This window comes from Lissotriton helveticus, chromosome 9, assembly GCF_964261635.1.
Source record: "Lissotriton helveticus chromosome 9, aLisHel1.1, whole genome shotgun sequence".
Taxonomy (NCBI): domain Eukaryota; kingdom Metazoa; phylum Chordata; class Amphibia; order Caudata; family Salamandridae; genus Lissotriton; species Lissotriton helveticus.
In genome coordinates this window covers 249,289,851-249,304,777 of record NC_136070.1, presented here as the reverse complement: position 1 = coordinate 249,304,777, position 14,927 = coordinate 249,289,851, and the positions used below count along the sequence as shown (strand labels likewise).

The 14,927-nt window shown below is 45.2% G+C and overlaps 1 protein-coding gene across 1 annotated transcript in view; it reads right to left on the bottom strand.

The window, feature by feature from the left end:
• Positions 1 to 14,927, bottom strand: part of BBOF1 (basal body orientation factor 1) — a 134,837-nt gene that overhangs the window by 18,432 nt on the left and 101,478 nt on the right. The window contains exons 6-7 of the mRNA XM_078659872.1: positions 4,723 to 4,793; positions 1,941 to 2,085 (exon numbers count right to left, since the gene is read on the bottom strand). Of these exons, the coding sequence (XP_078515998.1) occupies positions 1,941 to 2,085; positions 4,723 to 4,793 (216 nt within the window). The remainder of the gene's footprint in view (positions 1 to 1,940; positions 2,086 to 4,722; positions 4,794 to 14,927) is intronic.

Below are 14,927 nucleotides of genomic sequence, written 5' to 3'. Positions count from 1 at the left end.
AGAGAGTCCTAGATCTAGTGCTTCTTATCTGAGCGAGTTGCTGGTATTTGATGAGGTAGGATGTGAACCACTGTAGGACTGTGCCAGTGAAGGCCATGCAAGTCTTAAGGGTGTGGATCATTGCTGGATGTACGAAGGTGACATAAGCTGCAGATAGGTTGAGCAGGACCAGGGAGCAGTGGTCCTGTTTCACATTGAGGAAAAGGGCATCATCAATTATTTGGAGAGTAGCAGTTTCAATATTGCAGCATGGTCTAAACCCTGGATGATAGTATTGGAGTTGTTTATTCTTGCTAATGTGCTTCTGTAGCTTAGTGATGACTGTCTTCTGAATTATTTTTCCAGCAAATGGGAGGTGGGTTACAGGACGAAAGTTGGCACGGCCACCTGGATCTTGTGTGGGTTTCTTCTGCAGGATGAGAATCTGTCCAGTCTTGATGCTGCATGGAAAGATGCCCTAGGTTAGCAAGGGATTGATAGTGTGAAGAATGCATGTGAGAGCTTCTCCTTGCTGAGATTTGATGATGGAGGAGGGAAGTATTGTATCTTGGTAAGAGGCGGCTTTGAGTGAGTTCAGAATGTTGGAGGGGTGTGCAGGAAATAATATTGAAGGATGACCATTTAGCTCTGTGGCAGCTGGGTATAGGTTATGAATTTCTCCATGAATAAGAGAGAATAGAGCTACATCTGTAAGGTGGTTGTGGGGTAGAGGGTTCTGAGATGGAGCGGCACACTGTTTAACAAACTAAAAGAGGGCATTTGCTTCTGTTGATTGTTACGTTGATTGTCGTCTTGTAGTAGGTGGCTTTAGGGGTGATGATGATAGAAGGACAGTTGGAGCGGAGTGCTTTCAAAGGGTAAGGTCCTCCTGGCATTTTGATATTTTCCATTTCCTCTCCTGTCTTCATATGGCATGCTTCTTTTCATATATTTTTGGGTGTGCCATGATGCTGACAGCTTAGGTTTGGAGACGTTAAGTTTCAGTGCAGCATAGTATTGCTATGTCTTGCTTGAATGGCATTGTAGATGTTGAAAAGGGTGTTGACATATGTTGAGGGTGGTAGGTTGATTTGTTCTTCTTTAAGTTCCTATAGATTGAAAGAGTGAAAGGTAACTTTCCCTTATTCTGCCGTGCTTCATATGGGGGAGTGACATGTACAATGGTGATGGGGTCGGCAAGATGATTAGTCCAGTATAGGAGAACGGGGGGTTTGAAGGGGATGCAGAAACAAGGAGGTCCAGTCTGTTGCCTTTGCAGTGAATAGACTTGATGATGGGGCCTATTATTTCTAAGGTGTTGAGTAGAGTCGAGGCCTTCCTTAATCTTTCTGGTGTTGCAGTTGCAGGGCAGACTGCAGTCTCTAAGGAAGGCGGGGTGGAAATGATTTCTGGAGGCAGGGGTGATGCGGTATGATATTTCTTCTACAAAGTGGTTGTGGATTCCAGGTGGTCTGTAGATGAAACAAAAGGAGGTTGGTTTGCAGACTGAGAAATGAAAGTGGCAGGCAACCGCGTGTAAAGCACAGTACTGCCTCTCTGACTGTCCTTTGCATGAACGACTGGGGCCTTTCTTGAAAAATCATGCTAGGAAATGCAAGTACTTGAGCCTAAGTGAGGACATGTGTAAAGCATGGTAGTGTCTCGCTGACTGATCTTTAAATGAATGAGCTGGTCCTTTCTTGAGGAATTACACTAGGGTATGTACTTTGCTTGATATTGTATGAGGACAGTGTGTAAAAGATGATTCTGTCTCATTGACCGTCCCTTGCAAGAACGACTGGACTCTTCCTTGAGGAATCACACTAAGAGATGTATGGACTTTGCTTGAGTCTGGACAAGGGCAGTGTGTAAATCACGGTACCGTCTCACTGACTGGAGGTACAATGCCAAAGGGTATTCAGTTAATAGACAACAACACACTATGAATTCTCATGCTGCACCTTTTCCAGTAACAGTGCTGCTCTCTCTTCCTTTAGCTTTGAGTTGGCTTTCTTTAGTTCATCTTCTTCTGCCAGGTGGTAGGAAAGAGCCTCGCAGAGACGAACGTTTTCTTTGAACACTGCCCGTCCTCGTTCATCCAGCTGCCTACAGAGAGCAAAACATAATACATTACGTCGGAGGTGGGATTTCATGAGCTGTAGTAGACTGCGATAGGAGTACATAATACATCAAATCATAGGCGGTCTACCAGTGGACAAACCAGGAAGAACTTTTGTGTGGAGGGGCGCAAGGAAAGGGATTATTTGTCCAGGAAGATTACCAGGTGCTGTTAAGGGATGAGCAAGAGAGATGGCAGAACATAATAAGCATACCCACTGACTATATGGGGACATGTATAGTAGGAGATGTGACCCCAAGGGGCACAAAAACTCCCTGAGTGTTGTGTAAGGGATGGGGAACAGAGGCAAAGTGGCACCCAGTGTCACCTCAGTGTCTCTTTAAGAGAACGAAATGAGGGAAGTTGATAGCCAGATAAATCATAGGAGACATTTTAGGAACCACTGGACGACTGGATAACCACAGAAGGCGTATCGATCACCTCAAGGACCATGGACTCTCTGGACATGACCAACGAAGGTGGTGTGAAATTAAGCACAGAAGGAACTGCCGTAGCAGAATGATTCGAATTACTCATGGCCATTGGTGATTGGAGCAAGGAGGTGCCTCTCCCAGGTAGTACAGGTAGCACAGGTTATGAGGGAGCATGAGATTAAATGAATTACTCAGAAGAGAAACAGATCCCCACTTTGGGGTGTAGTAAATAAAGGAGAAGACCACCAAGGGCAATGCCAAATATATTGTATGATATGAGAGACACGTCTGCCAGGGGAACGTGTGATGTCATAAAAAGTATTATGCCATACAAAGCAAGACCCATCTCGCTAGAGGACACCAAAGGGCCCTTAAGGCCTTTAAAAGGCATCATCTAACTGAGAAAATGCATCCTCTTAGGGAACCTCCAGAGGAACTTTAAAAGTCCTGGGACCCAATAAATTGAATGCACACCCAGGGTAAGGCCCATCCAGGCTGTGGGATACAAAGGCAGAGATTCACACAGAAGAATACTTCATGACTTTGGAATCAGAGAGGAGACACATCCACAAGGGAAGGACGCTGATCATGGAAGGGCTGTGGCATTAAAGGGGGAGACACAAGTCTTAGGAAGACGAAGGGCTGCAGAGATACAGTACAAGTCACTCATCTGTAGTGACTCTTATACTGGCAGCCTTTAACCACCCAACCCCTTCCCAATACCAATGGGATTCTGGCTGCGCTAGCCCAGGAACAGTAGCCTCTCCGCACAGCATAGGCCTGTTTCTTTAAAATCCTGAAACCCAGGCCCATCCAATGCGCTGTCCGTGCCGTGGTCCTGCTCCCATTTATGTCCGCTGGTTTTCAAGGTCCCAATCCCATTCTCCATCAATACCGGAGATCAGCAACATAGATATAAAGTCGGATTTACTGGTACATTGCAAGGAGTACAGAGGGAGAGGAAGGACCACTAGTACAACAGTCAGTACAGTGAGCAGTGTGCACTCACTGGTATAGCCACGCCCTTTCGCTAAACGGTTTACAACCAATTCTAGATGATGCTGGGGAAGCAGCTTGTGACCTGGCACAAGGGCCTAGAGGAAGGATGCTCTTTAGTATGAGTTGACCAAAGTGAAGTCAGCTGCAACACATGAGGTTTTCAAAGCATGTGTGGAGTGGCGCACTCAAGCAGTCGCGATTAGAGGGTAGAGGCACTGAAAATTCATGGCACCTTCCTATTGCCACGGTTGACAATCTGCCATAATGCACATGGGACGGGTCCATCCAGCATTGAAGGGCGTGCTGTGGCAGTCAGCATGAGACTAATGTGCACTACATGACTCCAAATATTCAAGATCCCAGGCCTACAGCTTCAGCTGGGAGCGGCTGACTAGGGGAACTCTAAAAGAAACCATGTGAAAACAGTGAAAAAGAAGGCTTGCTCTGCAAAGCGGCCGGTTCCTGAACCACTAGGACTTTAGGAACCAGCTATCATACGTGAGAGTGGGGAATGGGTGCCTGTCAACAGAGTAATGCCCACCCCTAGGCTTTAAGAGCAGACCTGAGCTGTGCAAAGGTTTACAGGTCGATGTCTAGCGACCTGGATGTCCCATGAGTAAGGAGGAAGGGGGCTACGTGTGCCAGTAGATCAATGGGACTAGGGCCGCCATCTCAAGAGAGCACTAGAGAAGCCCTTATAACTGTGAGAATGTGAACAGGAAATGGGTCAAGAGCAAGGGAAGGAAAGGGCGAAGACAGAGTCTAAAGACAGAGCGGTGGCCAACAGAGAGATGTGGGCTGGAGACAGCAATGAAAGAGAAAATGGAGGAGCAGCGCCATGACAGTATGCAGAACATTTGAGACATTAGAGAGGGAGAGGGGTTTAAAAACAGAGGAGGCCAGAGGCTGAAGTGAAAGACGGGATACTCAACTTACCGTGACTCTTCCGGTCTGACTCTGACAGGAAGTTTACATTAAAAAAAAAAAAACACAGAGGGCTGCTAGAGTCTTAGCAGAAAGAGTACATTTTTTGACAGAAAATGAGCAGAACAAGGGGTCAAATGTTCTTTAGAGGGCCCCACGGAACAATGGACAAAGAGACAGAGGCGCGGAGAGTGAGTGGATCTGATACACGGGGGGTGGGGGGGGCGCCGGCCGCGCGAGGCGCACGGGAGGGATGGCGCGTCTTACACAATCGCCTCATTGTGGGCGCGCTCCGCCAGCATCGCCGTCCTCTTCTCTGCCTCCTGCTCCAGCCGTCGCTGAAAGAAGAGGGGATTGTTGTGATCAGTGACAGACACGAGAGCGCTGAGGTTTATAATAACAACGATGGCTCGAGAGAGCCTGTGGATGTAGGAATGAGCTTCGGTTGCACATTAATTACATAATGATGCTCTTAAAATATATATAAACCAAGAACAGTGACGTAAGACCATATGAACACATACATACGGAGTCCCATCTAAGGAGGTGCCCCACGCCAGGTTTACAAGGTGGATTACAAGGGTACAGGGAACCATATCTTCCATCAAATGACGTCACAGCATGTTTACAGACAGTGACATGCCCTTCTGACTGTTGGTTCATCCCTTCTTTGTGCATCATGAGCTCACCCTTAATTAAAGTGTATCATGTTTGATGAATCTTCAAGTAATGGCTCATTCACCAACCTCTTCATGTCAGACAGGTAAGGATCCTGCCCCTGGGTTGTCCTGTGCTACCCCTTCCACTGCCCAAAGGAGTCATGAAGGAAGTGGCAGGAACAGAAAATAAGCAGGAGACAAAGAAGGACTCTGGCTACTGTCTGTAGTTTACACTTCTTTTCCTACCCTCTCACCCTCAGAAAGGAATAGGAGGCTGAGGGGAGGCCAAGGGTAGGACAAGGAGTCAACCGGGTGATGTCATCACAGTCAAAGTGTGCTTGATGTCACATCCACTGCCTGAACCATATTGGTAAATTTATCTCCCAAATTATGACTCTTGTGGGACCCCACTCACCCTTGGCCTATCTGTGAGCCAACCAGTACAAGTGATAAATGTAGTGCTCCCTCAGGATTTTGTGTTACACAATTGCTGGTATTCTATCAAAGTATACCGTGTGTGATATAAGTCCTGTAAAGCACTTCAGTTCTAATGCAAACAAATACAAGAGTTACTAAATAAAAGCTTCAGTTAGGCTCAATTGAATTGATTGTGCTGGTACAGCTCCCTTGCAACTATGTAAAGTACTGTATGTCTTTGGTTTTGCCTGACTTTTTCCCTCTGGTCTCCCTCTCTCTCTCTGAGTGTCAGAAGGACGTCGCCTCTTCCATGTACCTGCTCTTGTGTGCACTCTACATTTGAATGATATGTTGTTTGATGCTGAGTTTTGGAAGAGAAGTGTTTCTCTTTCTTTTATCATATTTGTTTTGTCATTGCATAATTCCAACTCAACTTCAACCTCTAGCATTTCTCCTAAGAGCTCGGGAGCAGCTCTTTCCAGAGAACACCTTGTCAGTGGCGAATGTGATGTGTGGGTGGTGCATGCTTGTGTGTGTTTCTTTTATTGTCTGGCTTGACAGCGAAGCTGTCGCAAATAATTATGTGATAATCACGCGTTGTTGGGCTTTGGTCCCAATCACATGTTGAGAGTCAGTAGTTTTGTTTGGGTAGTAGTTGTGTGCTTCCACAAAAAACAGCTGTGATCATTTATTTATTTATCCAGCTGCCTAAGCTTGAACTTTCAGGGGCACACACTTGACATTGTAATGCCATAAAAGTGTCTTAAATAACTAGAAAATGTATTGTGTTTTTCTCTGGGAGCAGCACAGATGGAAGGAGAGCAGTCATTAACTTACATGGATGTTTAGGTCGGGCTTGACAGTGCAAGTGTCCCTGACCTTTTAACCTACACCAATATTATTCTACAGTTCTTTGCTTGCACACAAAGACATATCCCTTCCCATGCTATCTACTTGTGATGCTCCAGGTTACCATACAACATTCCGTTAAAGCCAGGCCTAGATCTCTAGGCATTGCCATGATTGTTCAATTCAGGAAACAGCCACTACAACGCGGGCATCACATCGCAATGCCCTTACAACGCGGTCGTTACAACGACCGCATTGTTAACACACATTGCCATTACTACGTAAGTCATTACATCGACTTGCAGTAGATGGCATGCTAACATTAGAACTAGTATAGTTTACTATTCCAACAACTTCCCTACTGTCACGTAGGCTGGAGTTGAAATAGTAAATTATATATTTCTAATGTCAGCACGCCATCTACTGCAAGTCGATGTAATGACTTGCGTAGTAATGGCTTCGCGTGGTAACAACGCGGTCGTTGTAACGACCGCGTTGTTATGGCACGCGTTGTGATGACTCGCGTTGTAACAAGTCATATTCGTTTAATTCACGTGTCCCTTCAGTCTCCTGAGATAGTGTCTAGGCTCTAAGTGAAGAACAAAAGAGGATGCTACAGATGCCCACAGTGAGACCCTCTAGAAGAGTAGTACGCTGTGTGTCTTAATAAGGAATAAGCAATCTCCCGGAAAATCTAGAGGCAGGACTGCCAAAGCTGCAACAACCTTTGTTCCACTCTTTGCTCTCACACAAAGTCCAGGCCTTACAAGGGCTGAATGTTGATTCCCTAAACTCATCTAGAAAGGTACAGGAAACTACAAGGGACAACTACCCTAGTAATGCCACACCCACAAGGCAACACGGACAACAGCCTTCACAGAGTGCTGCAAGCCTCCCTGTGATCTAGTGAAGGAAAACGTCCATAGAGCACCCCCAGTCATTATCATCATCATCATCATTTTCTTTCTTTAAGAGTCCAAAAGAGCCATAAAAGAATACATCGCAAATACAATTCGTAATAAAGAATCATTATACAATAGCAACAAACATTTTAACAAAGCATGAGAACAATTCCAATTCAGAAGCAACAGCATAAAATCATTTGCCAATTCAGAACAACAATTAGTCACCCCACCCGGATACAATTAAAATAATACAAATTTCCCATCCCCATTGATACAGCGGTCAATGAAGTCTCTTCGATCCTTTGTCTAATGCTAATGGCCTCCTTAAAACAAGCATTGGGATAGCCAATAGGTCTCGCCTTTGAGACCTTATAAGTGTTTAGCCAGACCATTTGCTTTGGCAATGTCTCTAAGCTATGTTGTAAAGAATTGTGGTTGCTGTGCAGCATGTTGAAAAGCTATAATAAAAAGTGTTATAAGCATTTGTGTTACCGTATTTATATAACCAAGAAGACATTATGTACAACTGAGCTCTTGTAAGCTCTAAAAGACAGCTGTGATGAACAGGAATGAAAGATCAATCTCTGTGTAGGAGTAATGAGGTGAGGGTTGAGGAGAAACAAACCCTGGAAGTTTTTTACTCCCTTTCTTTAGGAATATGGAGAATGAACTAGCACTGAGGCATACTGTCAGCAAAACACAAGTGGATATCTGTAAGATATAAGAGGTACAAGTCTTAAGGTGTGTGGCTGATGCAAACCAAAAACTCACACACGCAGAGTTTATTATTGATGAAGTCTGTGCTAAACACAGGATGTAAAACAGATAATCTGTGTGAAATCCCTAGGACAGATCCACCATGTCTAGTTCAATGCACAAATACATTTTGGCAACATAAATGAGGGAGGAAGTGGAAGGCCATCTGGTGTGAGTAGAGCAAGCAGAGTCAAGCAGAGTACTGTGAAGTAGAAGACTGGAGTACACACTATACACAGCTAGGAAAGCTGCTGCAAGCTATGACAGCCATCACAGTACTAACAGCATCAGTAGAACTTCGTCCCTTGTCTGCAAGACTGCACATTAAATGCTGTGCCCAATAGCGGCCATGTTCTCAGGCAAAACACCACTAGGTTAAGAACATGATTTGCCAATAAAAGCTTAGACTTAATATTATGGTTTTAAATGTAGACCACAGTCAGACACCATAGAAATGCGTGGTACAAATACAAGGGAACAGATTGAATCAATACACAAAAATCAAAGATCAATAGGGAAAAAACTTTAGTTGAAAAGCATAACCATACCTCGGCAGTCATCACCCATGCCATAACAACACCTCCTATATAGACTCAACACCATCCCAACCACACACCCTGCACTGTGTAGCTTGATTTCCATGTTGATAAACAATTCAGTGCCAACACAGGGATATAAAGCGCTATACAAATGCTACAATACTACAAGTGAGCAAAGGCTGTAATTGGTACACTTGAGAAGCAAAAATCCTGCCACCAAGATATTTATGGTGAAACAAAAACACCAGCGCACATCATATATAGTTACTATAATCCATGTGCATTCAGCACCATTCTTCAGTTTGAATACCTGCACAGACCCTCCTTCTCAATCCAAAGGAATCACGTAGTGTAGACAAATTTCTGATTTTATTTCTTGTAAAACAAAGTGCTTCACAGCCGACGCGCGTTTCGCTCCCTGCGGGCTTCCTCAAGGCCGAAATCCAATTTGATCAGCACTGTATCTACCAACACTTGTGAAATTCAATATCCCTTAGAGTGAACTTCACCCAACGTGTATTTCAATCTATTTAGACACCAGTAATAGTAGCAGTAGTCCTCATTTATTGTTTTTCCGGAGCCATGATAAGTTCCATCATAAAACACCAAGAGTTCCTCCGACCAGAAATTCCCGCGGGAGAAACTCTTGGTGTTGTTCTTGTATAGGACAAGTGTTGATGTGCAGATCGGATATAGCAAATCCCCCTCATTTTGTAATGTTTATGTAAAGATATTTATGGTCAAAGTTAAGGGTGCTTAAAGTGACCAGCATGCAGGCAGGGGCGTAACACAGGCCCACGCAGGCCCCGCGTTGCGGGGGGCCCCCACGCTCCAGGGGCCCCTCACTAAGCAAGCCTCCTGGTCATGTATTAATTAAATGGTGCGCAAATAAATTAAATGATGCGCACGCACGTAGCACGCCTGGGCCGATGCTCTTCAATAATTAAATGCAGACATGCCAACCCTCCCGATTCAGGCGGGAGACTACCGATTCGAAGGCTAGTCTCCTGCTCCTGATTCAAGCATCCAGAAACCCGATCCCTGATGATTCAGCACTAATTACAGAATGGCCTGCTTTGGCTGCTCAAAATGAAAAGTCGAGCTAAACTCAAGTGAAAGGTCAAAATGATGTCAGCTCTCCAGCCTTTGTTTTTCTCCCCAACTAGTTGTGAATTTAGCCTGAGCCCACCCAAAAGCTATTGGTTTAGAAGTGAGCTTGGGCGGGCCCACGGTTCAGGACTCCGGAAACAAATGTATTTTCCTGCCTCTGCTCCGAGTCCTACGCCCTACGTAATAGTATTCTAGGCAGGCTTCAGCACTGCAGGCATGTCGACTGAGACTGGGATAACAATTGGCAATGGAAGACAGATAACAAGAGGCCAACAGACACCAAGTTACTAAAAAGTAAGCAACTTTTGACACACGTCATAATATTGCCCCAAAAATATAAACGTCACTGTTTACGCTAGTACTCGAGCCGCTGGCGATCTGGGTTAGGTGGGAGCCATCCATCAAGGGCATCAGGTGGTCGCCGACATGGGAAGATCGGATATCTCTCTACGCGGACGATATCCTTTTGTACCTCACCTCCCCTAAAAAATCTATTCTAGAACTACTGAACGTCTGCGAGAAATTTGGGAGGGTCTCGGGATATAGAATTAATTGGACTAAATCAGTCTTATATGTCCTTGCTGGAACCCCTCCCCCGCTCCCAGCGGACTGTCCGTTGCGCTATACTGACGGCCCCTTCAAGTATCTGGGAATCCAAGTTTCTTCCGACCCGGACGAATTTCACGCTCTCAATCTGGGACCCCCTGTGGAGCGGTTCAAAAGGGACGTGAAGGTGTGGCGCTCCCTCCCTCTCACTCTCCTGGGCAAAGCTGCATTGTTCAAAATGATGACGCTGCCCCGTTTTCTGTACCTCCTTGAGAACACACCATTCCCGGTCTCCCCCTCCTACTTCAAGAATATCGCGGCAGCTGTATCCACTTTACTATGGGACGGAAAACCGGCCCGGATTGCGCAATGCAAGTTGGTGAAGGACTGGTATGATGGGGGTATAGCGCTTCCCAATATTGAACTGTACTACTGGGCTGCCCACCTTAAGCAAATTAATTACTGGCTTCATGCTGCGCAAACAGAACCGGCCTTTTTGGCGGATAGACATGGTATTGAACCCAGGGGACTGCTAAGAAACCTGTATAATCGTAGAGTCCCGTCTGATCTGATAGGCCCGACCCGTCACACAATCCAGATCTGGTACAAGGCACATAGACACCTTCAATGCGCACACGTTATTACACTAATGACACCCCTGTGGGACTCACACAAATTGGGGTTCATGGGTAATAGTAAGGGGTTCAAGGCATGGGACTCCATAGGTATCTCCGTGGTAGGTGACCTCTGGAGAAGACGTACCATAGTTGACTTCGCTTTTCTACAAACCAAACACGATATGGCCCCCAATCAGAATATTACAGATATATGCAAATACGACACGCACTTCTCTCCACCATCCCGGCCGGAACTACATTACAGGACTCCACCCCTCTAGAAGATAGACTGCTTACAGAACATATGCCCCACAAAGCGACATCCCTCACATATTGGAAACTGGTCAACAACCTCCCTGACATGCTACCTAAGTTACGCCTTTGTTGGGCGGGAGATGTCGGCGATCTTGATGACTCAGAATGGCAGGAGGCGCTCTCCTCGACAAAGGAATCGGCGATCCCGTCCAGACTTAAACTGGTCCAGTTGAAAATTGTTCACCGCACATACTACACCAGAACGGTTCTTCACAAAACAGGAAGGACCTCACACGCATTTTGCCTCCGTGGATGCGGGGAGAGGGGGACTTTTTACCATACGATCTGGGACTGTAGATTTGTGGCCACGTACTGGGCAGCGGTTATGCGAACCATTTCCCAAACCACACACGTTTCCCTGCTGCCCAACCCACGTCGCTGTCTGATAAACATCTGGGAGGCGGAAGATCTGACCCGTCGCCAGCAGGACTGGGCTGTGCTGGGTATGATGGTGGCGAAGCGCAATATAGCCAAACTGTGGTGTTCTGACGCCCTGCCCACACTGAGAGACTGGTGCAAAGCTATGGACGACGCCATGGTGGCCGAGAAGGCGGTGTTTGTTCATCTGGGTTGCCCGGCAAAATGGGGGCAAATCTGGGGGGCATGGAATAAATTTAGGGGGGGTATATGTGAGCCACCGCGAGTTGACCCGGATGAGGACCTTTCAGATTGAGGGTTGGGCCTGGTCTTTCCATGCTGATGGTTGTGTCGCCTGGTGTGCTGTTTTCCGCCCTTTGTAAACGGATGTGGGGATGTTGGGGATGGGCTGCTGACCGCACCGCTGATCAACAATATACTGCACTGTATGATTGTCTCTCTCACCTTCGCAGGACTGCTTATGCTACGTGTGCCTTTACAGTTTACGGAAAAGTTTAGTTGTTTGGTTATGGTAAAATCATAGACCTAAGCCATGTCGTATGCCTGAAATACTTGATATATGGTACACATAGTTTCTATTTGACGCCGGACCCTCAGGTCGTCGCCGCGTGGCTGTGTTGTCCGATTTATAATGCCTGAGCTCTGGTTCTGCTGCGGCCGGCCCGACTGGGTTGTAGGCCTTACGCTGTGTCATGCTGACTGTGTACAATAAAGGTCTTTATAAAAAACAAAAAAACAAAAAAAAAAAATATATATATATATATAAACGTCGGAATCAAATACTTCAAAGTTCTTTATTTTATATGCATGCTTTCATTTTCCTGGATTAGGGGGATGCACCAAAATGTACTGAAATAATGTTTCTAATGTACAACAAAACCTAAACTGGTGCATAGTGGTCCACTCGAAGAAAACCTATAGGGGTTTATTTTACTATTACTCACCTCGAAAATATTTCTCAAGTAACAGAAATCCCTTCCCTACACTCTCACAAAACATGGAAGCGTGTTTTTGACACCCAATTTGTAAACTCGAGCAGCACAAAGACCATGCACAGACTCTTTCGTCCCCTTTTTAGAAAAAAAGATAATAAAACGTTCACCAGCCTCGTAAATTCCTGAAGCTTGCTAAGTTTTAAAACCTGTCAAGCTGTGAGATAATGTCACTTAAAGTGTCACTCATAAGGCAGTGCAACGTCACACGTGAAATGAGTGAAAACTTGACATCCATTCACTGTCCTCTGCTCTCTTCCATCCTCTTCCTGACACGGACCCCGGGCTGTGCCCCAGCTCTTTATCCCATATTCATCTCATACAACATATCTTGATTCCACTACACTTCCCAACTCCCAGCCAGGTTTCTGCTTCCTTTCGGTTTTCCACCTGGCACCAAATTCTGAAACCTGATCACCTCCTCTCCAATCACCTCTATATTTCTCCAATCACCTCTGTATTTCTGTATTTGTTGTGCACCCCCAATTCCCTATGTATATGGCGGTGTCTGGAAAGTATGTATATAGACTACACACATGTTGAGTGAGTGCGACTGAGATTCATGTTCATTGGCTCACTAGTAAATTTGAGTGATACATGAATTAATATGATGCACATGTATGTTTACTGCAGTGCTATCACAGTAAGGAAATTTGAGTAGATTCCCTGAGCACAAAGTACATATATCTGTGAGTATTACAGATAATATTAATTTCACAAATAATTGTCCATATCAGAGCATCCAAGTTGTGAAGAAATCCTTATTTTTACTCTCAGTCCATAGGTTTTCTTGAATACTTGTGGATACAGTAATACAATCTTGTAATAATTTGAAAACAGCCAAACGCCAACACGTGTTTCGTCAGGTGAAGTTATACCCAATGACTTCTTCAGGGCCTTGGTAGTTCTCACTACAGCGTAATAAAGTTTTGATTGTATCAATCCGCTATGTTTGAAAATTCTAAAAGAAGGACCTTAAAACGCTCTCAAAAAACCGTTCCAGAAACAATGTCAATCAATAATAATTCGGTAATAAACACCAGGCAAAATCCGCCTCCACACTAAGGAACCATCGTAAATATCTCGGGTATTCCCAGCGCCCTCAAAACAACCGTTCTGTATCAAAAATCGGCGTGTGTTTTTGAATTAATATTATCTGTAATACTCACAGATATATGTACTTTGTGCTCAGGGAATCTGCACGAATTTCCTTATTGTGACGGCATTACGTGGTAATTGCTGTTTTTGACAGCGTGAGGTGGTAGCTGTCTCTGATTCCCTTTGATGCCACTTTGATTATAATATTTCGCTTTCCTACTATTTGCCATTTTTGACTATGCGCTGTTAAACCCTTACCATCTGTTGCTTTTCTCTCTGTTTACTGCAGTGCTATCAGGTTACTTTGCAGTCTGGTCATGTCTGGTCAGTTACACTCACCCTCATCGGTTTGATGTGTGCAAACTTGCGAATGACGAGGAAACTCCTAGACAATAGACGCTTGAGGATTCATTCTCCTGGCCATTATGCCACTGGGAGTGCCCGACGAGGTGATCGCAAAACCTGATGGGGTCTTTGTCAATTGAGATGTAAAACTTTTGACTAAGTTTGTGTGATTATGGTTTGACATGAAGTTTGGGTAGCCTAGATAGCAAGGTTTTCCTTGGTATGCTGTGGAATGATTTTGACTGATTTGTTGTCTATTTTTATGTTCCTTTAGGTCAGTTGGTTAAGGGTGATCGAAGCATCCTGTCATTTGAGTGATTGTTGTGTGAATATCCAGTCATGTCTAGAATTTGGAATGTGGCCACTCATTCTTGCTGCAACACATTCAGTGTGGTGTGTAGATCCTATGGATCCCTGATGATGCAGCACGAGTTACAGAATGACCTGCTTCAGCTGCTTAAAATAACTTAAAGTCGAGCTGAACTCAAGTCAAAGCTCAAAATGAAGTTTGCTCTCCAGCCTTTGTTTTCCTCCCCAACTCCGGTAGTTGTGAATATAGCCTGAGCCCACCCAAAAGCTATACGTTTAGAAGTGAGCTTGGGCCAGCGTTCCAGACTCCGGAAACATATGTATTTTCCTGCCTCCGAGTCCTACGCCCTGCATAATAGTATTTCTGATTTCAAAAGGGGGTGGTGATGGACAGAGTATCTGAGTTAATCAGAACACTCCTACCCAGTCAACAGATCAGGGCTTGATCCATCACCGTTTTTTAGCTCACTGCACCATCCCAGTTCAGAACCTGGCTATATGCAAATTAGTCTGTCCCTGGCCCAGTGCATCATGGGAACAGGGCAGACCAAACTACCAAGCCAATTCTTCACTGGAAAGGAAACAAGCTTCCGAGGACCGGTTTCTGGCATTACAGCCGTCTTCGGCCCGGCTTGCT